Source organism: Trachymyrmex septentrionalis, unplaced genomic scaffold (assembly GCF_001594115.1).
Source record: "Trachymyrmex septentrionalis isolate Tsep2-gDNA-1 unplaced genomic scaffold, Tsep1.0 scaffold37, whole genome shotgun sequence".
Taxonomy (NCBI): domain Eukaryota; kingdom Metazoa; phylum Arthropoda; class Insecta; order Hymenoptera; family Formicidae; genus Trachymyrmex; species Trachymyrmex septentrionalis.
Window position 1 is genome coordinate 7,698,343 of NW_017305536.1, and position 26,952 is coordinate 7,725,294.

The window sequence follows — 26,952 nt, forward strand, 5'->3', positions numbered from 1 at the left end:
TGACTCTTTCTCTTTACTTACCGTGTATACCGCATTACAGTATATGTATACTGTGGCCGCGTGTCAGGGGCTCCGAACAATAAAAGGAACAACAGTCTACCTGTACATGACTGAGCAACAGAGGCAAGTCCTGCAAAGATTGATCGTTTTTCTCACTGTTTATATAAATCTGAATCGCAGAGATCGCATAATGTAATTACATAAAGCGATGCATTTTGTTTTGATTATTTCAATATTTCATAGTTTACTCTTGCATTTCTGATGCAACCTGAGACCATATGGTGAATTATGCAAAGTGTTTAACAACATATTATTGTAATTCGCGATTCTAGGACATTACTGGTAGCATAAAGGATTTAATACCTGAAATTATCAAGATGCAATTACAACAGACTGCCAACAATCAAGACAATGATGATGGTTCATCACCCAACAGCTCTGGCACAATGTCTAATGCGTCGAACACGAATCACAGTAACAACATGAACGCAAAGCAAATACGGCAGGCATATATCGACTTCTTCAAGAGCAAGGGGCACGAATATGTGCACTCGAACTCGACAATACCCCACGATGATCCAACTTTGCTCTTTACGAACGCTGGGATGAATCAAGTATGTCTTGATAATTCTCACATTGAATTCATTATTTATTCTTTTATGGATTTCAAAGAAGCTACGCTAAGTTTATCTTTGTGTCTTAATATATCATTGAATTCCAATGTTTTCATTGTAGTTTTCTTCTTCAAGATGAGAAACAACCTATGCTTCTTGTCCTAGTGAAGTAAACTATAATGTTAGCCTTTAATAATGTATTAAGACACAGAGATAACTCGCAAACTATGTAACTTTTTTGAAGAAAATACTTGTGGAAGCTTCAAAAACAATAACATGCTTTTTTAAGAATTATTTTTAGAAGACCATTTTTAGAAATAGATTTTTTAAAAATTGTTTAGGCCAAATAATGTTTATTTTGTTGAAATAAAAGAAAATATGATTTTTTGACTAAGCTGGAGGCTGCAAAAAGTTCACAATGTTCCAATTGTTTGTGAATTATATTTTATTACCTTATACTCTTATAAATATATTATTTATAAGTATCAACAACTATAGAGATTCGTGTAACCATTATTTGATTTATTCTTTATCACAACACTGTGTTTCTAATTGTATTTTAAATGTGTATTTCAGTTTAAGCCGATATTCTTAGGAACGGTCGATCCCAACAGCGATATGGCGAAATGGGTACGTGTTGTCAATAGCCAGAAGTGTATCCGAGCTGGTGGTAAGCATAATGATCTGGATGATGTTGGTAAAGATGTTTATCATCATACGTTCTTTGAGATGATGGGAAATTGGTCCTTTGGCGATTATTTCAAGGTAATTAATTGTTCCTAAAATCATTGGTCATTTTTCAAATTTCTAAGATTAGATATTTCTTTAAGATTTAATTTTTTTTGTAGAATGAGATATGCGCTTGGGCTTGGGAATTTTTAACAGACGTGTTGAAACTACCAGCTGATAGATTGTATGTCACATATTTTGGAGGGGATGAGAAAAGTGGATTGGCGCCAGATGATGAGTGCAAGAATTTCTGGCTTTCTCTTGGGTACATAATCATTTTAGAATACAATTATTCTGAACAGTTTATATTGGTAAAATTTTATTGATATAAATATTTTAAATTTTATATGTGTAATCTTATTTCCTTAATTATCTCATTCTGTTTATTGATTATTTTTGGCTATATTTTAATGTTTACTATCAAAAAATGTTTAAATTGTAAAAATATGAATCTACAGAGTACCTACCTCGCATGTTCTACCAGGCAACATGAAGGACAACTTTTGGGAAATGGGCGAAACTGGACCCTGCGGACCGTGCAGTGAGTTGCATTATGATCGTATCGGTGGTAGAGAAGCAGCTCATCTTGTAAATATGGATGATCCCGATGTATTAGAAATTTGGAATCTTGTGTTTATTCAATACAACAGGTATTTAAAACTAGACTATAACTCGCGATCCAAAGTCTCACGAACAATCTTAATTGTGTTAATTATGTTTCCAGAGAATTAAATGGTAGTCTTAAATCGTTACCAAAAAAGCATATAGACTGCGGCTTAGGTTTAGAACGATTGGTGTCGGTCATTCAAAATAAACGTGCTAATTATGATACTGATCTATTTATGCCTTTGTTTGCTGCAATTGAGGAAGGTACAGGTGCTCCGCCTTATCAAGGTAAAGTAGGAGCCGATGATATTAATGGAATCGATATGGCATACAGAGTTCTAGCTGATCATGCTCGAACTCTCACAATTGCTCTGGCAGATGGAGGAGTGCCTGATAACACTGGCAGAGGGTAAGTGTTTAATATTTAAACTTTAGATGTTTGGAAATCACAACTATTGAGTTAAGCGCTCAATAATTGTTGTCTGTGATTAAAAACCTTTAGATCCATGATAAATCTAGAAAAATATATTAATAGCAATAAGCATTTTTTTGTTGTGTTTTCCGAATGTAGTTTTTATATCCTGCCTTCTTTGCACTTTTTAATATAATTAAATTTATTTATCTAAACATAGTTCTCTTTATTTTGATATAGGTATGTGCTAAGAAGAATTTTACGACGCGCTGTACGCTATGCAACTGAGAAATTAAACGCTAAGCAAGGCTTCTTTGGATCTCTCGTAAACGTAGTAGTCGATCTTCTCGGTATCTTCATATTGTTTAATAAAAGAAGCTTTTATATTTTTTTACTATTTGCTCTTCTTCTAAAAGCAGTCTTTTGCTGTTACAGGTGATGTTTTTCCAGAAGTAAGAAAAGATCCACAAAGTATTATCGAGATTATCAATGAGGAAGAGAGTCAATTTCTGAAAACTCTATCCCGCGGTCGTAATTTATTGAATAGAACGATAGCAAAGTTAGAATCAGCTGACACTGTGCCAGGTGATGTCGCGTGGCGTTTATATGACACTTATGGCTTCCCGATAGATCTCACTCAGTTAATGACCGAAGAGAAAGGATTGAAGATTGATATGGCAGGCTATGAAGAAGCTAAGAAACAAGCGCAGGTATATATACATATATATTTCAATATATAATAATTAATCTGTATTATTATATATTAATATATTAATTTAGTGCTAAAATACTTTTTTTACTTTAATATTCTTCATAAATATTTTTTTTCAATTGTACAGTTAATTTCTCAAAATAAAGCTGGTGGTGTAGATGATCAAATTAATTTGGATGTCCATGCCATTACTGAATTGCAAAAGCAAGGCGTTAAACCTACGGACGATTCTCCTAAATATGATTATAAAGTAACGACAGAGATTAAATATAAAGAGTATGAATTTGTACCATGTACTGGCACCGTAATCGCACTAAGACGCGCCAAGACTTTCGTCGATGAAGTATCTTCCGGCGAAGAAGTTGGAATTTTATTGGACAGGACGAATTTTTACGCAGAGCAAGGAGGACAAATATACGATGAAGGATTTTTAGTGAAAGTCGATGATGAGGTATATAAAATTTAATTTTCATTTTAATTTCGTGCAACGAAGAGCAAGATTTATAGCATATTGCTTTAAAAGACTACAGAGATTCGTATAAAGAACGTTCAAGTCAGAGCTGGTTATGTGTTACACATTGGTACTGTGGGCGAAGGCACATTAAGAAAAGGAGATAAAGTTCATACGAATGTAGATACAGAACGTAGACGGTTTGTGATGGCTAATCATAGTGCCACACACGTTTTGAATTGTGCACTTAGGAAGGTCTTGGGAACGAAAGCCGATCAGAAAGGATCATTAGTTGCACCTGATAGACTCCGATTTGACTTTACGAATAAAGGTACAGTCTCGAATTAAAATGGAACTAGATCGCATGAATTAACTACTATTGTCAAATTTTCTCAATAGGACCAATGACGGGAGGTCAGTTACAAGATACGGAACAGTTAGCCAATAACATGATAATAGAAAACGAGAAAATTTATGCTAAAGAAAGTAACTTAGCTATAGCAAAAACTATTCAAGGTTTGCGTGCAATGTTCGAGGAGACGTATCCTGATCCGGTACGTGTTGTTAGTGTGGGCATACCGGTTGAAAACTTAGAAAAGGATCCCTTGAGTACAGCTGCTCTTGAAACCAGCGTAGAATTTTGCGGGGGAACGTAAGTGTTAGCCGTTTCAAGTATACATTTTAGGTTTGTTCTTTGCACTTCTTGCACCATTCCTTTTTTTTTCTCTATATTCGAGAGAAAAACAAGAAAAGATAAACAAGAAATTCAATTGAAAAAAACACATCATTTCTTACCATGCTTGTTTCTTTAATTTACGAACGATTTGTTCCATAGGCATTTGCATTACACTAGCCACATAGGTAATTTTACAATAATCAGTGAAGACGCTATCGCTAAAGGTATCAGACGCATAGTAGCGCTTACTGGGCCGGAAGCAGCAAAAGCCTTAAGAACGGGCATGCTATTGCAACGACAGTTATCTCAATTTCAAGCAACGATTGAAGATGATCAGTCTGGAACAAACTCTAAGGAATATGTGAGAGAGATAGTAGAATTAACGGAGGAGATATCTCATGCCCTTATTCCTGCATATTGGAAGGCAATTATATTTAATAAAATATGTTAATTTCAGAGAGTTGATAAATTGTTACAGTAATAATTTTTTTGTTATAACAGGATTGCATGCGCAATACGTTGAAAAACTTGAAGAAATCTCTCGACGATAAGGAACGGGCAGCAAAGGCAACTGTTGCTACTACGGTTGTACAGACTGCTCAGTCTATAATAGAGTCTAAAGTTGGATGTCAAGTTTTAGTCGAGGTGCTGGAAGCCTACAGTAATACGAAAGCTCTAGATCAGGCATTAAAGAAAATCAGGGCTATATCGCCAGAAACTAGTGCCTTGCTTATAAGCGTAGATCATGATGTCAAGAAGATATTCGCTCTCAGTTCTGTTCCTAAAGTAAGATAAAAGTAAAGTAAAAGTAAAAACAGTCATACTGATAGAACGAACTCATTCACAGTCTGCAGTATCCAAAGGGTTGAAGGCAAATGAATGGATCCAGGCAATCACGTCTTTGATGCAAGGCAAAGGAGGTGGGAAATCCGAATCTGCGCAAGCTTCTGGTTCAAACATAGTACGTTTGAATGAAATAGTAAGCAAAGCCAATGAGTTTGCTGATCAAAAACTTGGAATTACAAGTAAGTACAGAAACATTACTGTTTGATACTGTAATTTTACTGTAGCATTATGTTAGTTGAAAACTTGAAAACGAAGTGTAACAGTTTATAAGTTTACTAGATATATTAATTTAGTAGATTATTGATTTACTAATTTGTGTATATTTAGATTAATTTATCAGCAATTATGTCTGCTTTCAGACAAGATTATTACTAATAATACTCATAAAATTTCAGAAACTTTTCGATTACTTAACACGGGATCTTCATTAAAATTAGTACTTTATGGAAACATTGGAAATATTAAATGCTATTTAGCACAAATAATCGCACAATATAGTGGCAAATGTTTGACTATTAAGCAAGTTGATAATAGAATACTTTCTAGTGATATAATGTTAGAAACAGCAAATGTTACGTTACACGATAGCAATGCCATTGCATTCTTTTTATCAAATTCGCAGCTACGGCGTGATGACGATTTATTTGCATGCAGTCAAGTTCTGCAATGGATGAGTTACGTACAAAATCACATCTTACCAATGGTTTATGGCTGGGTACTCCCTTCACTTGTTTCCGTATCAAAAGATACGAAAATAAATATAAAAATTTCGAAAGCGGATCTTCTTTGTGCTCTAAGAAAATTGGATGACGTAATGCATACAAGGACGTATTTGATAGGCGAAAGAATTACTCTTGCGGATATATCCTTTTTTACCGCATTACTGCCTTTATACGAATATGTGTTTGATCCACATTATAGAGAACAATATTCGAATATAACTAGGTGGTTTTCGACGATCCTCAATCAGCCGCAAGTAAAATGTGTGATAAAGAATTTTTCATTTTGTACGGAAGCTATGTGATGTTAATGCCATTGCGATAAGAGTTCTCTTTTTATATACGTTTTTACCGGATTTATTATGTAAAAGTTATATCAAAAGTTCAGTATCTTCTTCTGATGTAGTAACTTTAAGATTATCGTACAATATTCTAATCTCTTTCAATAAAGTGGAAATGTTAGTTCCTACTTTGGCAGAGATAGGAATTATTGGTAAATCTATATGTTCTCTGAGTAACTGTAAATTAACCTGAAATACAAATTACATAAAAAAATTATTAACTTCGAGATTTTTTTTAATTACCGTTGGCATTTAAATTAATAATACATAAATATATTAAAATAGTAATAAAACTAATGAACTCAAAGAATTTAAAATTTTAGTCGCTCACCTCAGCATTTGGCAAATCAATTTTATTTGCTACAATAATGTGAGGCCTGTCATTCAGTCTTTCATTAAACTGACTAATTTCGTACTTTAAAGTTTGCAGAACTTCCCACGGTTCGTTCTGTGCTACATCTAAAATAAATACTAAAGCGGCGCAACGTTCCACGTGCTTGAGGAAAGTTATGCCAAGCCCTCTATTTTTATGTGAATCTTCTATGAGACCGGGCATGTCAGCAACTAAAACAAATTACGAAAGTAGATTAAATGCGCAAGAAAATTCGCGCTATTTCTATATTATACGATATAAATATAAAAATTACCTGCAATTTGTTCATAATCATCGTATTGAATTATGCCTATATGAGGTTTTAAAGTAGTAAAGGGATAGGCCGCTATTTTTGGCCTAGCTCTGGATATCGCTCTTAAAAGTGTACTTTTACCAGCATTTGGCAAACCGATCTAACAATTTGATAAACATATATAACACAATATAAATTTAATTCTTAAATGTTTTATACAATAAAAATTTCTATAGTATTTATACAAGTAAATATATATTTTTGGACATTAATGACATGTTTTTAAATACTAATAATAAAATTAATTTAGCGATAACTGAAAGAATACTCACCAATCCAATATGGGCCATACTCCTTATTTCCAAAACGTATTGCAAGTTTTCTCCGATTGCGCCGTATTCGCATATTTCAGGCGTCTGTTGAGTGTCCGACTTGAAAAAGGCATTTCCATGACCGCCGGCACCACCTCTCGCGGCAATAAACATCATTCCTTCTTTGTTCAAGTCGGCTAATATTTTACCCTCTACATCACGCACGATCGTGCCAATGGGTACTTTTACCACATTGTGTTCTGCATTTTTACCGAAACAATCCTTGCCGTAACCTTTTTCTCCATCCTCAGCTCTGATCACTGAATATATATGCTTAAGATCCTTTACATTTGGTGTCGTCTGTATAATAAAACTACATTTTATATTCTGTACAAACTAGTGTTAATATATTACACATAAACGTAAATAAATGGATGTTTTCCAGCAAGAGACACAAATGACACAGTGGATGCTTTCCATTTAACAACGCAAGTCGACCCGTATAATACAGTGGATCATTTCATCTTTATTTAACATTCACAAACAAGAATGTAATGATTCATTGATCTGTTTCTTGGATACTGGAATGCATCTAGTAATAATCGTATAAATTTTATGTTTTATTGATTATATTTCTCACGTGATTTGCTTTAATCGTAATAATCTTACTTCAAATATTACATGACCACCGTGCCCGCCGTCACCACCATCCGGACCAGCTCTATCATTGACCCACAATCGTAAGAACGATATGTGCCCATCGCCACCGTTTCCCCCGATTGTTTTCACCTAACGAAAAATGATAATACGATTAGGAACTGGTAATGTCTCGCAAAATAATGTTCTTACCGATCTTATATCGACAAAATGTTGCAGGGTGTCATTCTTCGATTTGGGTTTTGTACTGCGTAAAGGTTTAGCTATGGATTCCTGTTTATGAATGCATGCGGTAGCAGATAACGCTCTAAGCCCACTTGAAACTCCGCTTCTGATTCTGTTCTCTTTCAATACGGTTTCACAGCTTTGTCTTTGAATTATGCCACATGCGACGATACTTCTCAAATGACGAAGACGATGCATCTGAAAGAGATGGCAAAAGATATGATGAACTTCATGCATCTTACATAATATCAATAATGAAATAGATCAATATATGTACCGTTTTAATAAGATCCAAATTTATTTCTTAACAGAATACACAAAATAATTCTAGTTATGTGTTCATCTTGAGACGGTGACTTTAAATTTATCTTCTACAAAATTTGCGATTACATTTTGATGTAATTCAATAACTCTTCTCCTATATAACGGCATATAATTTGATTTGTAATTTATCCTATATGTTCTCTTTGTCTTTTCGTCAACAGAAGAGTGATAACAATTAATCAAATCTACATTGTCAATAATAGATCCTGCATAATTATACAGCGACTGATAAAAATCAGCTATATTAAAATCTCGATCAGTAGACAAAGTTAAATCAAATGTAAAATTACACGGATGAATACATTTAATATCTAATTTATCTTGGATATTTTTTGTCATGTCTTTCCATGTAATATTATCCACAGTATATTTAAAAGTGTGTATCTTATTACTAGGTGCGATATTGTGCATCATAGGTAGTTCGGCCTTCGTGAAAAAATGTGTTAATGAGCCCGCCGTGTGAAATTGCTTATCTAAACTACGATAGCCCGTTACAATATAATTCTGAAAAGATTGCCATAAAAACGGTTCTATTCTTGTTAATATAAAATTTCCATGTGCAGCCATTTCTACAATTTTCCAGGAATCGTCCCAACGTCTCCTAGGTTCATCCATAGGCGTTCCACCTTGACCATTGCATAGTGTTACTAATATTTGACCATTTTCTTTTATCATTCTTTCAGACGACACAAAAAAGTCTTTCAGTAAGTCCCTATTTCTTTCTATTCTCATTTTACCACCAGCATGGGGAAAGTTAAATATGATTTTGTCGAACCGTCGCGATTTTAATGAGAGACATTCCTCTAACTTTGTAGCATCCACATCAAATAATACACAGATGCCTGAAAAGAAAAGCATAGATTTCTTTCTTTATAACTGATTGGCTAATTCTATCGTTGGCATTGTGGATAATATTTATCTTTTTAATTTACTGACCATTGCTTTGAAGATAATCTACATTTCTTTCTGCAGCTTCTTGATTGGTACCAGATTCGTAGCATGTAGCAATAAGTTCTATGTTCAAATTTTGTCGCAACAATGCTGCAGAGAATGAGAAGTTGCCTTCTCCTATTAGTAATACAGAGTCATTTTTATTAAAAATTGACATCGCCATCCTTGTTACTGAAAGTAATCGGATTGTATTCGAGCGGTATATCAGATAAATGCTTTTCTTTTCAGATACAGTAAGTGCAAAAATTTATATAAAAGAGATATCTTTAAAAAAATTTTACTTTTACAAAGCAAAAATAAAAAATTGCATTACTTGAACGCATAAAAAGTATTCATACAAAGAAATTTATTATAGCTTCTAAGATTATAAACACGGTCAGTTTTGCAAAGCTCTTTGTTTACATTAGGACAATGTTATTGTTAATAAATTGCTAATTAATTTTATTTTCTACAAATAAAGCTTTTTCTTTTTAATAAAAATCTCTCCTGTATGAATACTTTTCACATTCACTGTAGATTTACATCAGTTGTATATTTTATCAAAAATTAAGGATAGGTTAAGTATCAACATTTATAGGTTAAGAAAATTAGATTAGGGAGCCACGTAATTTTTCGTAACTCTGCAATTAGAATTCGGCAAGTTTGACTAACCTTCTATTTTAATATTATCCTCTCACGTTAAAATACATAACCAATCTTATCGCAAATGTATTTTTGCGTCGTACTTATTCGTAAAAAAAAATATTAACATAAGTTCGCCACTACAGTTGCACGTGAACGGTCATAGCCAGATCCGGCAGTGAGAGAAAAAAACGTCCATTGATGTCATGTTGTAAATAACGCAGTGTTCAATAATACGTGCGTGAATTTACAAATAATGGTACTCGAGATTATTCGCACGAATAATTGAAGTGAAAAACTTGTAATCGGTACATAACTATCTTTCGAATATCTAACACAAAGATGTTTTGATAGTTATCATAAAGATTTCGTCAGATTTTAGCAGAACCAGATGATCAGTCAATGCATGTGTCCAAAAAAATACAATGTTATCTTATATAATTGTTAAAAGATAATTATTATATATTGTCTGATATTTAAAATAATTATATTTATATAATATCTCGATTTGCAAGGAAGACTAAACTGAATAATTACCTATATAATAATTATTTTATATATTTGTTATATAAAAATATAGCAGATTACTAAAAATTTGTAAACAATAGGCGAGAAGAAAACAAGAACAATAATGATTTTGTGAATGATTGCATATGAAACAAAATACACTAAAAGATTGAATAATTTTTAAGAAAAAATTTCAGTAATACAACAATATAAAATGTTTGCCGGCAGTAGAATTGTGCTTAGCCGCATAAATGTCATCGTGACAAGACACTACATATGGCCATTGATAAGTAATCTACCTAAAGTAAATATAAGTTTCTAAATATTTTACATAATAATTTTTGTTACGGTATCGTAACATGAAGCAATCTATATTTACTTGAAATTGAATGTAAGTTTTGTTTTAGGTTCTGTTAAAGAATCAATCTGCTATTTCAATGGCTTGTGTGCACAATTTAGTTATTAACAAATCAGTGCCATTGACAAAGGAATCAGTGTCACCAGTCAATAGATATGTCCAGAGAACACACACATGTGGAGAGCTGACATTGAAGAATATCGGAGAGGAAGTGAGATTAAGCGGTTGGCTGGAATTCCAGAGAATGAGGAAATTTATAACATTACGAGATTCCTATGGATCAACGCAGTTACTTATACCTGAAGATGTATGTAGATACAGTCATTATATATTGATATTTGATAAATGTCATATAAAACATTGAAAGTTTCTAATGATTTCAGAGAAAGGATTTGATAGAAACTATACAGAACTTGTCTTTTGAAAGTGTCTTGAGCATAATAGGCAAAGTTGTACCAAGACCTGAAGATAAGCAGAATAAGAAAATGAAAACAGGCGACATAGAGGTATATATTGAGTCTTTAGAGATTCTAAATGCAGCATTGCAGAATCCTCCAGTGTTCATTAGAGAGTACAGTAAAGCCAAAGAAAGTCAGCAAATGAAATACAGGTATCTGTCACTGAGATACCCTGAACTGCAAAAGAATTTAAGAATGCGTTCCTCCCTCATAATGAGAATGAGAGAATTCTTGATCCATGAATGCAGTTTTGTGGACATTGAGACGCCAACGTTATTTAAAAGTACACCAGGGGTACGTCTTGTTAATATCTAGTTTACTGTAAATCTGTGTCAAATATATAAAATTGATTTATTATGCAATATCAAAATTAACAAACCAAAACACATTAATTTTTTATGTTCAGGGTGCACAAGAATTTGTAGTGCCCACGAGACAACCAGGTAACTTCTATTCATTAGTACAGAGTCCTCAACAATTCAAGCAGCTTCTCATGATAGGTGGCCTTGATAGATACTTTCAAATCGCTCGATGTTATCGAGACGAGACTGTTAGGCATGATAGACAGCCAGAGTTTACACAGGTAATTATACATTGCGTTTATATATAAGTAATATATTTTATTATCAGCTACACAGTTATATCATCAGTGTTATATCAGTTATATTATAGCTAGACATTGAAATGTCGTTTGTTGACCGGGACGGAGTGATGAGTTTAATCGAAAACTTATTAATGTATTCATGGCCAGAAGAATTGGGTTCCATAAAAATGCCTTTTAAGCTTATAACTTATAAAGACGCAATGGAGTTGTATGGTACTGACAAACCGGACTTAAGAATATCATATCAAGTAAGAAAACTAATGTATACAATCTTTTTTTTTTACCTCACGGAATAAACACAGTACTATTTCGATATAAAATTGCTTTCCAGATACAAGACCTCACACATATGTTCGATCTTCCAGTATTAAAGGAGATTATGAAGCTGGAAGATAATAAACAAAAAGTGTACGCTTTAGTTTTTCCAAAGAAATCGGTAGGTGTTTATTTTAATTTATTTTGATTTGTGTATGTGTGTGTTCCAAATGTTAATAATTTTTATATTGTAGAAGTACTTAACAAAATCTATCAGAGATGAACTCTCTAAGATTCGTAGCGATTATTTTAGTACTTCAAAGCTAGTTCAATTAAAAATTGAAAGCAATTCATGGAAGACAGAGTTAGATAAGTTAAAATTGAAATCAGAAATTGTAGCGAAAGATGTATCACAGTACTGCAAGTTACAGGAAGGGGATGCAGTATTGCTGGCAATTGGACATCGAATGGATGCAGTGAGTATAAAGTCTAAGATTCTTTTTTTTTCTCCTTTAATAATAATTTTTTTTCTCCACCTGCAACTATAATAATTATTGTATATTTTAGTTGAAACTCTTAGGAAAGCTACGTACCGAATTTACAAATATACTAGAAGCCAAAGGCGAACAAATACGTTCGTCCGAGGCTGAACTTGTATGGATCACGGACTTTCCGTTGTTCACATTCGAAGAAACATTGGAATCGTCGCATCATCCATTTACGCAACCTCATCCAGAGGACATAGAATATCTTACAACCGACCCTTTAAAGGTCAATAAGATTCAAGCCAATTAATTAATCTTGTCATATTTTTTACATATCTTTTTTTCTATAGGTGAGAGGCTTACATTACGATTTAGTGATGAATGGATCGGAAATAGCGGGAGGTTCCATTCGAATCCACGATGCGAATTTACAGAAGCAAATATTGGGAATGTTAAACATAGACGAAACAAAATTGTCGCACATGCTCGAGGCATTGACATACGGAGCTCCACCTCATGGTGGAATAGCTATAGGTATTACATTTTCACATGATAAATTTACATCTGTGAATTAAAATAAGACAAAACATTATTTTTTGTTCAAGGACTGGATCGTTTCGTCTGCGTACTTTGTAACGAAAAAAGTATAAAGAACGTCATAGCTTTCCCGAAAACGATGGAAGGACGAGATTTAATGTCCGGAGCGCCAGATGTTATTTCAGACGAGTTGAAGACTTTGTACCACATACAAACGGTAGATAAATAAAATTCTTTTTTTAGTTATAAAATAGAATTGACATTGTACATTTCGTTCATGTATAATATGAAAAGACAATTCCTTGCAAGTTATATAAAAAGATATAAAATTATTTATAAAATAAACTGTGGCAGTTTTGGGGCGTTTATTATCTGTAACATTTTTACCAAAAATCTAAGTTATTATCCAAGCTTTAAATAGTTATCAAAAGCATACAATTACCACGAACTGATTAAATAAAGAGACAAAAAATAGATGTACAAAAAAAGTGTTTTATTTTTTTTTCTGAGTAAACTCGTGCGTTCAATCGAAATGTTTTTACAGAAAAATAAAAAATACAATCCAGCCTGCATACTAAACTATTGACATTCATTTTCAAGAAGGATCTAAGAAGGTTCCTTCTTTTTTTTGTACACTTCTTGAGAGCCTCTCTCCTGACAAGTGAACATTTCAACCTAACAAATTTTTTTCTTAACAAATACGCTGATATGTCGTGACTACCAACTGTCGGCGGACGAAAATTTACATCGCTTTTTATTCACATATATATCCATCTTGAAACAGTCCACAATGTGTGAATTGGTACGATTATATATTAATTAACAAAATATCATTAAATGGCGATGAAATATCTGTTCAGTTTGCGATGCGTCAAATTTGTCAAAACCGTTAAAAAGACCCCTTAATTAAGATAAGTATCTGTTCGATCGATCCTCTTGCGATTTTTTTAACACAAAATGATGCAACTGTACATCCATAGATTAATTTCACGTACTAATTTTTTTGAAACAGTATAGAAGACATTTTGAAGACGAGCATCACAATTTTTTCATACCGTTACACATACAACTTTTTACAACTAAATGCCGAATCAAGCCAGGATAACAAGTTTCCATAATTTCAGCAAATCCCGTAGAGCAAATCCAATCAAAAGAAGTGCTGTTCTTCTCGACTTGGCGTATGCTTTCAGCAGACGCATACATTATGTTGTTCCGCGGGTCATTCGAATCGCTCCAATTACAACGCGATGCGATCTATATTGTCATACGTTCTTAGTACCTTAAAACGCATGCAACTTACAGCAATCGGCACGAAGCCCTGCCCGATACAGATCATGTGATGAAATTCTTCGAGAATCAAGATCAACAGCGAGCGTGGGCCGTTCCTATTCTCGTCCTACTTGGGCCTGTTCTTTTTAGTTAAACTTCTTACATGGTCCATTTTACCTTTTTTTCTTTTCACATTGAAGAAAAAAAAAAGAGAAAAGATGAACGATTCAAATAGTTCAGCTAAAAGAATAGACTGTTGTTAAAAGCAATTCGCACGAAGACTCAACGTAGGAACTTAGAAGAATCGCAAGATCTATCGTCGCGTGTCTCTTCTATTACAATGTACGTTTATGAACGCAAAGCGTACATTCACAAAAATGTAAGAACCACTAATATCTTCTCACAAAACGCACGTAAGCTAAACAGCACTCTAAATTTGAGTCTTGCTTGCTTCGCTTGTGTATATATAGAAATATATATATACATAACATACATATATTTGAATTTAATCTAAATATATATATATATGATTTAATTTAGATTCATATATATATATATATCTTACAATTAGATTAAATCCAAACTTTAAATCCCTATGTTAAATAATCGTATAAACCAACGAGTGTGTTCGGGGAGGAACGTAATCACATTTACAGACTAAGCCCGCTAATATTCGCTGGATCTCGCATGACGACATTAGGTATCTTGCGAAGTGCTTCGTTTTCTCATCTCACACTCTCGCAAATTTTTTCGATAGAAAAAACGTCATCAATGTAACGGTGTCTTGTAAGAACAAGAGTTGACTTCAATGAATGGTACACGTACACGTGATGTTCCACGATTCTTCACGTACGACGTGAGTTTCCTTCGTAATCCTCTCGGTAATCTTGTACGAGACATGAGTACTTAAGCTGATCGTAGTTTTTCTTTTTAAATAGTAAAAGAGCGTTCGGGACATGATGAATTCGATCTATAGAATTGTCTCTCTACTTCTGTCTCTTCTTCTTCCTGTCCATAAAGTCGATGTGATAAACTTGCCAGGATATTATATATTACAATCTATTGTGTGCGCGTTCGTTTCTTTCGCTCTTGAGGCGCGATTACTGATTCGCCGATCGAGTAGGGCTTTGAACCGGCGGTTTAATCTATTACGTTTAAAGTAGGAGTAGTAATAATAGCAGCAGTATAGTCATAATAATAGTACAGTCGATCGCTCGGTTTTAAGGGCTCTCAAAATTCTCGACGTCGAACGAGATTGAAGGCGCGGGCCCGTGGGCGTCGGGCGCTCGCTCAGTTGGCTGGCAGTATGTACGTGTGTTAAATTGCATTTAATTCTAAATACGTAGATCGTTTTCGTAATATTCGAGGCGATTCGATTGACCTTCAACCCTTGTGCCGCTCAGTGTCTGTGATATATTTATTTAAAAAAAAAAAAAAAACCGCAAGAAGAGATGAAGAGATAAAGTGACGCAGAATCCTGAGATAATGTTACATAAGTAGTGTCTCACTCTTTGAAGAATAATTAATAATATGAATAACAATTAAGCGTATATCGTAACTACCGTGACGTGTAATTGCAAATTACAATTTCAGTGTAAGGTCCCAATGTGCAACGTAACGTTAACTCGGGCGTTCGGTGCTGCTAAAAACGCGCGCTTTAAATTATAAAAAATACAATAAATATTTATAATCTAAAGCGCCTCTCTTGTACGCGCGCTTATTCTAAAAAATTAAAAAAGAAATTAGAAGAAATAGGTTCTGCATTCGCGCGCAGTATTCTCGTCAGCGTGACCGATCTCGGGCGGAGGGGGGGGGGGGGAAGGGGCTTGAACACGTTGGTTGAAACTGTGCAGCTGAAGGGTCGAGGTCTTTGTACTCCTCTCTGCAATTAATATTTCCCCCCCCCCTCGCGGAAGCGCACGCGAGATTCGTCCCGCGCGAGTTCGTAGGTAAGACGCCCTATCAATACGATTCTTTCGCGCACACCGCGTCGCCGTTATAAAAAATACTATTTTACAGCGCAGGAGGCAAGCTCTCGTCCATGCAAATCACATGCTCACATAGACGGACTCGCATTGGATACAAACGTGTAATAACCACTCGCCACCAGCAATCTCTCGCTCGTACATACATACACGCAAGCACGCACACACACCCGCTATCAAATAAAATATTATTGACCACACGTTCTTGCACGAAATATATGTTAAACGGAGACGCTTAGAAAAATTCTACAGGAAATAATGGATACTACTGTATATACATACGAAACGGATGGAGATAGGAGCGGCAGGCGATCGAATAGATCCAGCAACGGCCGAGTTCGTATCACTATGATGTTTTCGCAGAAGTGCAGAAAGCGAGATTGAGATTTGCAGGAGAGATAAAGAAAGAGAGAGAACGGAAGAATAGGATTACAGTTGCAGCGCAAGACTCACCACGCAAGGCTCCGTGCGATCGTAGCATCCGTACGTCTTACTAGCGGCGAAGTATAGCTAAAGGTCTGCTTTCTATTCTTCTGCACTAGATTGTACTAGAATTCTCTTTCTCGCTTTCGCCAAATATCGAATATACCTATCTCACTTGAAGTTTCAAAAATGTATTGTACAAGTTTTAACCACAGAAATGGATCTTAAGTTTTACTGTTTCCGGCTTTTTTTTTTTTTTTTTTTTTTTTTAAAGCAAAGAAACCTGCGATGCTCACCTATTCGTCCGCGCCGCGTTATTCGCTTCGCGGAGGCGGAATACACCGCGAATTTAATTCCTCACAGCCGTTTCTTGGCGAGCAAAAAGTGTTTATGCATATTTTCATAAGTCTTGCTCACCAAAAAACGAGATGAGCTACCGTCTTGTGTCGCACATAAACGCCAAGTATTATCGAATTAGTTCATGAGATGCGATTACATCTCAAAGAAAAGAAGAAGAAAAGAGGTGCGCCTTCTACGAATGTCGAACGTATTTTTTACCTGCCGGTTCCACGCGTGTAGATTAGAATCACTTACTGTATCGTAATACAGTAAATCGCGATTTATTGCCGAGAATTACGTACGCATAATGAATACTACTTCACTACATGTGACGCAACACCTAGTCGCGCGGAGGACTTTATCTATTGAGGGCTCGCATTTTCTTTTCTTCCTTTTCTTTTTTTCTCCCTTTTTCCTTATCTCTTTATCACCAAACTGACTTGTTGTCGTGTATAACAAATATTCGGTCGCTCTGTTATTTTCGCGCCGATATCTAGTGCATCTTCTGATACATTCTCGTCTTCGACGGCGAAGATCACTACAGATCATCGTTGCCACCATCATCGACACCTTTCACGGACGAGATCTGTTTGCGTTGCTTGCACTCAACATCTTTGCTTTTTTCCTTTTCAATGCCCAAATATATGACTGGTTTAGATTAAGATTAAGACCGAAGCATAAACCAGGCAATATATATCATTCAGAATTAAAAAATTTTTGAAAATTTCAAGCAACGCGAACAAACTTATTAAAACACACAAATAAGAAATCTATTTTTCTTTTTTTAGCCAACTTGTGCATTGTTCATCTTTTCTTTTTTTTCTAATATGGAAAGAAAAAAAAGAAAAATGAATCGTGCAAAAAGTTTAGTTGAAAAAAAAAAAACAGGTCTAAGGTCTCTGACTTTTCTTTGTGATTTGCTACGAAAGCGACGACGATGGTGGGGGCCTTTTCACGCGTGACATCGTCGGTCTTCTGCGTCTCACTGTCTTTGATTATCGGGAATCCATCAGGCGTTTTTAATTCACTTTCAATTCGCCTTCACGATGTGTGCGTACGCGTGTACACAAAGCGCAATTAAGGTGTTTCCGATGATCTACGTAATACGTATGAGAACCGTATACAGGGCATGGCCGTATACAGGAACAAAGGTGATCGATATTTAACGTCCTTTTACGATCTTTTGCGTTTATACGAGCTTCGAAAGATATTTTCTATGCATCACGCATCCAATGCCAGCTACGCTGGGTGGTCTTCATTCGTAAACCATGAGATAATGCACGTTATCTCACGTATTATCCAGAGCTATGTACGTTGAAAGCGAAATGGACGAGATAAGAATTGAAGGCTGATGACTAACAAACTTAAGATTACGAGCCGATTACTTACGTTGCAAAATACACAACATTACCAATGTCAAAGGTAAAAATTAATATCACAAAGGAAACTAGAAATTCCTCATTTTGCGCAATGATTTCCTTGCATTTTTAATCAGCCTAAGAATCTTATCCTGTATGCGGTCATGCGGATCAGATTAACCATGATATTATAATCAGATTTACGATTTGCTTAACGGGCTGCCTGCTGAAACGTTGATGGGATCTGAATGACTATTCGGAGATCTCTCGTACGCGGCTTTGCGCGTTCAATAAAATTAAATTAACATCCTAATGCCGTGTCTGAGGCAACGCGCGCGTGACCTGTTATCAAAAATGTAAAGCGTTAGACGTGTAAATAATAAAACACGCACCATTTTTTCGATGGGTCGAAAACGAATCGCCGATGATACCGATTCGATTTCGGTCGATTTGGTCGGTACGTTTTCTCACGGTGCATTCAATCAAACAAGGCTGTATTCAAGGACGCCGTATACTCGAATACGCGAATCTTGTCTCTCTAGTTGTTTTTTACGCTTAGCTTCACCGAAGTAACAGTACAAAATTCTCGTAGACGGTAATTGCTTCCAGATAGTACATCATTCTACATTGCAGGTGTATTTTCGCAACGACTAGCGCGACGAAATTCTACAGTAATTTTCTCGAACACAATCGGGCAAAACGGTCGACTGCCCGGGAACGGACGAAATCCAAAGATGCTGACCTCTTCCGGCATGTAACATTCATTCCACGTATCATAATCGATGACACACAGATACGTAGGAAGAGGCTATTTATACAAGACATTCGAAATGTCTACAAAACATGGATCTTCGTATATTGATACAATGAAGACAATAACGTCAATAACGACGATGATGGAAAGTTTTATTCCACGTGGACCTTTTCGAAACACAAATGTACAAGCGATGGTCCAGCTGTTCGATTTCTCTCGTGACGTCTTGTTTGCTCCCTCGGATACGTTTCAGAACTGGTACGCCATACAACAGCTATTCCAGTTTTGCACGCATAAATGCAATGTATTTTTGTTGTAAATGAATTTGCTCAAACAAGTTATAAACATCCTCTGGTTGTTATTCTCAACTGACTGCCTCTTTTCCCGCACTTTTCTCTCTTCCTTTTCTCTTTACCTCTCCTTCACGAAGTGTAGATTCTGGCATTTCGCTCTGCATTTCTTGTAAATTAGTCTTATGCATTTTCATCGATGGTAGGTAGCCAGAAAGCCATGTTGGTGCATGCAGACGCCAGCATCATGTACTTGGGATTGAACTGGATACACTGCACTGGTGCCGGATGATCACCATTCAACACGCAAACTTTGTAACCGGTCTCCGCGTTCCATACGTGTACCCTACCATCTGTGGAGCCACTGAACACAAATTGAGAATCCGGACTAAAACTGGCCTCTATGGCAATTCCCTTGTTGTTGAGATGTCCAGCAAAAGTCTGTAAGGGTGTACCATGAAAAGCATCAATTAAACGAATTGTACTACCGTTAGTGGAGATCAAGATGGTCTTGCCGTCTCTGCTAAACTTCAATCCAGTCCAATCACACTCTTTCTCTTGTGACAGCTTGAAGGTAACAAATGGACCCTTATCAAAGCTGCGCAGATCATACAGCTTGATACTTTCTGAATTGACTCCAGCTGCAAAGATAAGACCTTCGGGATCATATGCTGCTACTGGCCGTCCTGAGACATTCATAACCCCGTGACAATTTGGCGAGCGCAGGTCCCACAGTCTCAGGGATTTGTCTAAGGAACCAGAGAGGAAAGTATCCTCGATAGGACTGATACATAATGACACTACCTTTTTCGAGTGACCAGGAAAGTAACGTATATACTTGTTGTCATGTAAACTGAGATAGCGGATCGTATCGTCGACTTTGGTACTGCTGTGTATCGCGGTGTTCTTCGCGTGGGTGAAGTGTATCAAGTCGACGCCATACTTCTTGGAATTGACCGTCCGTACCTGGGTACCCTTCTCGCAGTCGTATATGACGATCTGGTCATCCTCCGAGCAGGAGATCAGGGTGTCGCCGTTGGGCGAGAAATCGATACTGTTTATCCGATCTGTGTTCTCGCGGAATACCTTGGCCACCTTGAAGCTCCTTACCACGTGGTCGACGAGCTTCATGGTGATGGACGGCGCGTCCTCCCTCTCGTGCCGTCCCCTTAACTTCCTGGACTCCACAATCTCTGTGTTTGTGCTGTGACCGGGTGCGAAGACCGCCGGGCTCGGGGGCCGGGCGTGGGTCGCGGATGCGGACGCGGACGCGGCCGCCAAGTTGCCTCCTCGCGAGGGAGGAGGGAAAGCGGAGGCTCGCGTGTCACCGCGGAGATCGTTGAGAGAGATTGAGGTGGCCGCGAATACGGTCCAGACAGAGAGAGTCGGGACAGGAGAAGGGAAGGGGGATGGAGGGGAGGAGGCGGGCTGTCCAGCGGGACGCGGGCGAGGAATCCCCTCGCGCCGTCTTTATCGCCGCAGATCGCTCACCACTCTCTCGCAGTCGTTCACCACCGTGGACTCCCGCGACAGATATCTCTCCGCCGACGTGGCTTTCCTTCTTTCCGTGAAACGGACGCCGTCAGCGGGACCGCCGACCGTAACACCAAAGCACTGCACGTATGTACGCGTACAAATCTTGCAACCGATCAGCCGGGAAATTCGTCGTTTCCTGCGAGTACCTGTACTGTACCTGGGACTCGTGAGCGTATTCCTCGCTCTCTGTGTCCTCAATCGGTAGCGGTGAATTCGGCAGGAAAGCGACACCGACTCTACTTTTTAGTTGGTACTTTGGCAGTCCGTGTCTAGCAAGCGTGAAAGGTCGCTACGCATGAGGCCGCTCCAATGTAAAAAGCGTGTAGAAACTGTTTTCACTGCGAATGCGCCATCTACGTTTATCACCACCGCCGCAGAACTACGTGCTTAGTTATCGTTCGATCGGTAATGTTCTCGGTCGATAATGTCGCGTGAAGCAAATCTCTTTTTTTTTTTTCATTTATTCTTCCTTTTCCAACGCTTAGTTTGTTCTTTGGGCTAAATTTTTCATCTTTACTCTTTTTTCCTTATATTTAATGATATTTAACTTATTTATATCTAATTTTTGGGTCTTTTCTTTCATTTGATAACACAAGCATCATTCTGTCTTTGAATGTCAAGAAAGGTAAAATGAGATTTATGTCAATTTGTGTCACTGAATAGAAAACATTCTATATTTCTTTCTTTCTCTCCAACGTCTAATTGTATCTGTTTCATTTCAAGTGCAGGAAGTACAATATAGTACAGCACAGTACAGTTACACAAAGCGGCCTGTCGCCTACCTATGTTTACGTAAGTAGTCACACACACAGTGATCATTTTTCTGCGTGCTTTTTGGTTTTTTTTTCGCGTAAAAGGGAGATTGTATCCGAAGTGAAGATACGCATCGATGGGTATTTCATTCCACGATGAGTGACATTCGAAAAAAAGCCAATTACTTGGCAGTATTTAAACGACGGACCAAGAACGAGGACAACAATGAATTATCGAGGAGCATCATTATAGGGGCGAGAAAGACGGGCCAGTTAAATCTCTCGTCGAAGGGACTGTCCACGGGTATATTATATTTACGAGCACCGCCTGTGCATACTAAAATTGTAAACTGGACGATGGAACGATCGACGATACTATCGAATTCGCTCTATGTTTACGTTCATATCACGTCGCACAGTTATTTCGAGCATGCTCCAGTTTTCGTTTAGATCATACGAAAGTTTATAATTGGACGGACATGCATGATTGCGATGATAGTATATATTCAAGTACAGTCATGTTAAAACCACGTTTATAATGAGTACTTTTCAGCAAGATGCTGCAATGTGACACAGTGAATCAGTAATAATAAATTATTGACAACAATGTTAGACCTGTTCTTTTTAGTTAAATTTCTTGCTTGACTCATCTTTCTTCCTTTTTTCTTTACATTGGAGAAAAAAGAAAGGTTTTTCTGGGTTAAATTTGGAGATATATTGACCAATGTTTGATGTCAATTAGAATTGCTTACAGAATATAAACTAACAGTAATATTACATCAATATTATAATTTTGTAATAATATAAATGTAATATAACAAATGTTCACGTAAGAATTACATTATTGAGTTATTGAGTAAGAAATCATAATATTAATGTCTGTGTTCTGTGAGTACAGTCTCATTTATCAATATTAAGCAAAGATGAAATGTCATCTTGCTGAAAAGTATTTTAGTTCATTTCAAAAGTATTTTAGTTCAATATACACAAGTCTCAAATACAATACACAGATCTTTTTATATCTTTGTTGTCTGCCAATTATCGCTTGGATGTTGCAATAAGTATTCAATAAGTTTTTATTATTAGATTTATTTGTATTCGATATGATGCTCATGTGCATTGTGAATGAGAGTGCAATGAAAAGCAAGATGTGCATAGTGTTTCCTTATTCACCATTGTGTTATGTAAAAGCTCTTTGTTATATACAAAATATCAGAGAATACATTTTTAAAGTTTTCCAAAGAATTGAATTCAGAGACTTACATGACACATTTATTGGAATCTTATCATATACATATGTACAACAAATATAGACAGTCTCATATATACAAGGTGTTTTGGAAATCTTATAACTGGGAAAGAGATGATTTCTCTTGTTGAAATAAGTAAAGAATATAGAACATTTTTTATATGGAGTTCTGTTTTTGAGAAAATCGAATTTGAATATTCATTAAGTACAGATACACTTGATTAGTCACTGTCAAGTGGCTAATCTGTTTGGTTTATCTGATTGTTTATTACTATCTGTTTCTACATTAATCTAATGTAGTGTAAAATAATTCAATAAGTTTCAATAATGTATTTATTTTATTAATTCAAATATCGTTGAAAATGTTTATAGAAAAAAAATTTATTTTTTTTATTTTACATGAGAAATCACCTCCCTCCTATTATATAATTAAGATTTCTTGAACATCCTTTATATAGATACATGTAAGTATTGTGAATGAGAATGCAAAGAAAGATGTGTGCAATTATTCATCATATCAAGTTCTTTTGGAATGTATGAAAGATAAAACTCATATTTTAATATATCATTACTAGTTTAGGCAAGACACAAAATTGGTGTAATAAATTGGCATTTTTCTGATGAATTTATATTCTAATGTAGCTGTAAATCCAGCAGTGTGAAAGTCAAATAAATCTGGTTTTGCACAATTGTGTTTCTTTTTTTATGTATGTGTATTTTTAATTTATATGTACATATATATTATATATAAATACAAGTCATAAATGTAGCAAAATTCTAAATTTTCTCAGCAAAATATTACGTTTAACATTTATTTTTTATTTAAGTTTAAGTTTAATATTTATTTCATTTAATATCGTATCACTAATGTTGCTTCAAGATTCATTTAAAAACAATTTATGCTTATAATTATAAATAAAACATGCTTGGTGTCGTATAAAATATTATTCATTATCATTATTTTAATTTGCTTTGCATGCTTTGTTAAAAAAAACGTATAATATTAGAAGTGATCATAGGTGTATCCGACATAACTTATTGTTAGTTTATTCGCCATATCAGGTAAGTAAATTTTATATAATAACACCTTCATTGAATTTAATGGCATAGTAACTGTGCATAGTGTAGAAATAGTAGAATTCTGAACATAGAAATTAATACGCGTTACAGTACCTGACAAAATATGGAATATAAACGAATTAACGGAAGAGGAATTACGTGATTTACATTTCGAATTTGATTATGAACCTTTAGAAGAGCGATGGTGGGAACAAGAGCCACTGAAGATGTTAAATATGAGCTGCAATAGTTTAACTGTAATTGATAATAAAATAGAACTTCTAACAGAACTGAATACTTTAAACGTATGTATAAATTCCTTGTTTATTGCGATGATAAAAGTGTTTTCAATATTTCTATATATGTATATGTATGATCTTAAATATTTTAATACTGTTTCTAGTTACATAGCAATTTGTTGGAAGAACTCCCACCTGAAATCGGTTCTCTGCGCAAATTAAAAGTATTAAATCTATCAGACAATAGACTAAAAAATTTACCTCATGAATTTTATATGTTGGAGGAATTATGCGAGTTATATCTAAGAAGTAATCAAATAAGTATACTCGAAGCTGAGATTGGAGATTTAATCATGTTAACTCATATGGTAAAAAATACACATCATACGTGATTATGTAAAGCCAATTTTTTAAATAAAATAATTGTATATACATCTTTTTAGGATTTATCGTATAATAATTTAAGAGAATTACCGATCGGAATGGGATATTTGGTGCGACTAGAGACATTGAATTTATGTCAGAATATAATAAAAGAGTTACCACCTGATGTAACAAGTATGCGATGTGAGTTTCTCTCACGCACAAACGCATTAATAATTGACCACAAAAATGATCTATATTTTGCGATATTCATTATTCGATAAAATGATTATTGTATTTTTCTGATAGCATTGAAAACGTTAGATATCAGCTTTAATCAATTGGAGACAGTACCACCATTAGGTGAATTACGGAAAGTAGAAAGAATTATGTTCCAGTCGAATAATTTGCAGGAATTTCCAGACATATCAGGTTGTTCAGCTTTAACAGTATTGCATTTGGATAACAATAACATTCCTGTATGTGTTAATGTATATTTATGCTTGAGCCAATCAAGACTAACATTCAGCTTGCTATTATAAACGCAGTTTTACTAAGGTAATAATATTCTCTCTTGTAGGAAATTGATCCGCAACGCTTAGAGGCGATAGGGCATCTAAAACAGCTCACAATGCAAAATAATACAATTGAAATAATACCTGAAGAAATAATCAAATTAATAAATTTGGAAGTTTTTGACTTGTCGCATAATAATATATCTTTGTATGTCACATAACTTCTCTTTCTCTTAATACTATGGTTTTATATATTTAGAGTATTCATTAAAATAGATCTTTTTTACAGAATACCTTATTGCATCGGCATATTACCTAATTTAAAGCAATTTGCAATCGAGGGAAATAATATAAAAAATGTAAGAGGAGATATAATACGATGCGGTACACCTCGCATTTTAACACACATTCGCCAAACTATAGATGTTAATACAAGTATGAACACCAGAGAATTACTACCTAGTGCCAGTAACAGTATTCATCCTGATAAGTATGTAAAGACTGTTAATGATATGATCAACTTAGATGCGTGTCATTACACTCAAAAAATTTTTGAAAAAATATTTTATGTGTAAAATTAAAGTATATAATTTATAATAATATAGATATATGATGAAGAACACAAGGTTGTTCAGCTTAGCTGGGCAAAATCTTTCGGAAATATCCGAAGAAATCTTGAAAGATGCAGCGGAAGCCTCTGTCACAACTATCGACTTAAGTAGAAATAAGCTATCAGGATTGCCTAATAAAATGTCGGCAATCGTTACGGTGACAGATTTAAAGTTGATTTCAAATCATTTAGCAAGCTTGCCAGAATGGATTGGTGAAAAGTACAAGTGCTTGCAAATTTTAGACATAAGTAAAAATCACTTGCAGTCTCTACCATCAAATATCGGTTGCTTGAAATACTTGCGAGATATTGATATCTCATTCAATAGGTATTACAGATATAATTTTGATTTGTGCAGAATATGTTTCCAACATTCCTTTTTGACGTAGAAATATAAGTTTATACGCTGAATATTATTCTGTAGGTTTACTGAGTTACCAGAAACTATTTATGATGTTGAAGCATTGGAAAGTTTGATTGCCAACGACAATCAAATCGCGAAAATAGATGTACCGCTGTTAGAAAAATTAAAAAGGCTAGCAGTTTTAAATCTGACAAATAACAATATCGCTCACGTACCTCCTGAACTTGGAAACTTGAAAAACATAAGGTAATAAATATTTTGCTACATAATATTGCTCATATTTTCATCATACATTAGGCGAGTTTTTTAATTCGTTAATTGATTAATCGCATTATGCGCAATTTTGCAATTTTTCTCCATAAATACGATTGATTAATAAATGAATTAAAAAACCTATTGGTACTTATTGTTAGTATAATATCATTTGTTTTCGTATAGATTGCTTAGTATTTTTATCTACAATGTCATAATATAAACGTTTTTTTTAGGAATCTATTGTTATCTGGGAATTGTTTCAAATATCCCAGACAAGCAATTCTGATGAAAGATACAGAAGAAATACTGAGCTATCTACGTAATCTAATACCTCAATAACGCAGAAAAAACAAAATAGTTTATAAAAAGTATCCAGTCTCGAAACTGTTAAATATTTAATTGTTATGAGTGTATTGCGTGGAAATATTATGTCTACGTATAAATATGTTTTTACTGATCTTTAAAAATTATATACAATCTCATCCTAGATGAGACACATCAAGTGCAAAATAATTATAATAAGCTATAGATTAAATAAATATAAACTAATATTTATATTATATAATA

General features: G+C 35.0%; 5 protein-coding genes across 11 annotated transcripts; 3 read left to right on the plus strand and 2 right to left on the minus strand.

Annotated features, from left to right (window-relative positions):
* The first annotated feature begins 25 nt into the window (after positions 1 to 25).
* LOC108750555 (alanine--tRNA ligase, cytoplasmic) lies at positions 26 to 6,141 on the plus strand. Of its 3 annotated transcripts, none has more exons than XM_018490053.1 (15): positions 26 to 123; positions 333 to 614; positions 1,191 to 1,379; positions 1,463 to 1,608; positions 1,802 to 1,993; positions 2,068 to 2,358; positions 2,602 to 2,711; positions 2,797 to 3,071; positions 3,201 to 3,524; positions 3,597 to 3,855; positions 3,924 to 4,176; positions 4,360 to 4,624; positions 4,702 to 4,986; positions 5,048 to 5,225; positions 5,406 to 6,141. In XM_018490053.1, exons 2-15 carry the CDS (start codon positions 378 to 380, stop codon positions 6,068 to 6,070), a joined length of 3,669 nt encoding a protein of 1,222 aa, XP_018345555.1. In that variant the 5' UTR covers positions 26 to 123; positions 333 to 377; the 3' UTR covers positions 6,071 to 6,141. The 3 variants fall into 3 exon arrangements, with proteins under 3 accessions (XP_018345555.1, XP_018345556.1, XP_018345558.1); XM_018490054.1 differs by having other exon boundaries at positions 5,442 to 6,141; XM_018490056.1 differs by having other exon boundaries at positions 5,669 to 5,746.
* On the minus strand, positions 6,070 to 9,925 carry LOC108750559 (mitochondrial ribosome-associated GTPase 2). 3 transcript variants are annotated; one of them, XM_018490066.1, is made up of 8 exons: positions 9,186 to 9,402; positions 8,552 to 9,091; positions 7,893 to 8,005; positions 7,713 to 7,832; positions 7,065 to 7,403; positions 6,754 to 6,892; positions 6,438 to 6,670; positions 6,070 to 6,295 (listed from the first exon to the last, which is right to left on the minus strand). In XM_018490066.1, the coding sequence occupies exons 1-8, from the start codon at positions 9,361 to 9,363 to the stop codon at positions 6,137 to 6,139; spliced, it is 1,821 nt and encodes a 606-aa protein (XP_018345568.1). In that variant the 5' UTR covers positions 9,364 to 9,402; the 3' UTR covers positions 6,070 to 6,136. The 3 variants fall into 3 exon arrangements, with proteins under 3 accessions (XP_018345568.1, XP_018345565.1, XP_018345566.1); XM_018490063.1 differs by lacking the exons at positions 8,552 to 9,091; positions 9,186 to 9,402 and adding an exon at positions 9,852 to 9,925 and having other exon boundaries at positions 7,893 to 8,123; XM_018490064.1 differs by lacking the exons at positions 8,552 to 9,091; positions 9,186 to 9,402 and adding an exon at positions 8,203 to 8,260 and having other exon boundaries at positions 7,893 to 8,123.
* Positions 9,926 to 10,051: 126 nt separating this feature from the next.
* LOC108750557 (aspartate--tRNA ligase, mitochondrial) lies at positions 10,052 to 19,209 on the plus strand. Its single transcript, XM_018490058.1, has 12 exons — positions 10,052 to 10,129; positions 10,430 to 10,632; positions 10,736 to 10,993; positions 11,070 to 11,438; positions 11,551 to 11,727; positions 11,817 to 11,996; positions 12,080 to 12,184; positions 12,258 to 12,479; positions 12,571 to 12,774; positions 12,839 to 13,022; positions 13,094 to 13,242; positions 19,033 to 19,209. The coding sequence occupies exons 2-12, from the start codon at positions 10,543 to 10,545 to the stop codon at positions 19,051 to 19,053; spliced, it is 1,959 nt and encodes a 652-aa protein (XP_018345560.1). The 5' UTR covers positions 10,052 to 10,129; positions 10,430 to 10,542; the 3' UTR covers positions 19,054 to 19,209.
* Positions 19,210 to 19,605: 396 nt separating this feature from the next.
* On the minus strand, positions 19,606 to 20,574 carry LOC108750560 (WD repeat-containing protein 82). Its single transcript, XM_018490067.1, has one exon. The coding sequence runs from the start codon at positions 20,572 to 20,574 to the stop codon at positions 19,627 to 19,629; it is 948 nt and encodes a 315-aa protein (XP_018345569.1). The 3' UTR covers positions 19,606 to 19,626.
* Positions 20,575 to 20,989: 415 nt separating this feature from the next.
* On the plus strand, positions 20,990 to 26,774 carry LOC108750558 (leucine-rich repeat-containing protein 40-like). 3 transcript variants are annotated; one of them, XM_018490060.1, is made up of 11 exons: positions 20,990 to 21,063; positions 21,703 to 22,035; positions 24,151 to 24,344; positions 24,443 to 24,646; positions 24,722 to 24,845; positions 24,951 to 25,120; positions 25,222 to 25,364; positions 25,446 to 25,646; positions 25,762 to 26,094; positions 26,191 to 26,376; positions 26,619 to 26,774. In XM_018490060.1, the coding sequence occupies exons 2-11, from the start codon at positions 21,888 to 21,890 to the stop codon at positions 26,722 to 26,724; spliced, it is 1,809 nt and encodes a 602-aa protein (XP_018345562.1). In that variant the 5' UTR covers positions 20,990 to 21,063; positions 21,703 to 21,887; the 3' UTR covers positions 26,725 to 26,774. The 3 variants fall into 3 exon arrangements, with proteins under 3 accessions (XP_018345562.1, XP_018345564.1, XP_018345563.1); XM_018490062.1 differs by having other exon boundaries at positions 21,026 to 21,063; positions 21,708 to 22,035; XM_018490061.1 differs by lacking the exon at positions 20,990 to 21,063 and adding an exon at positions 21,563 to 21,604.
* Positions 26,775 to 26,952: the final 178 nt, after the last annotated feature.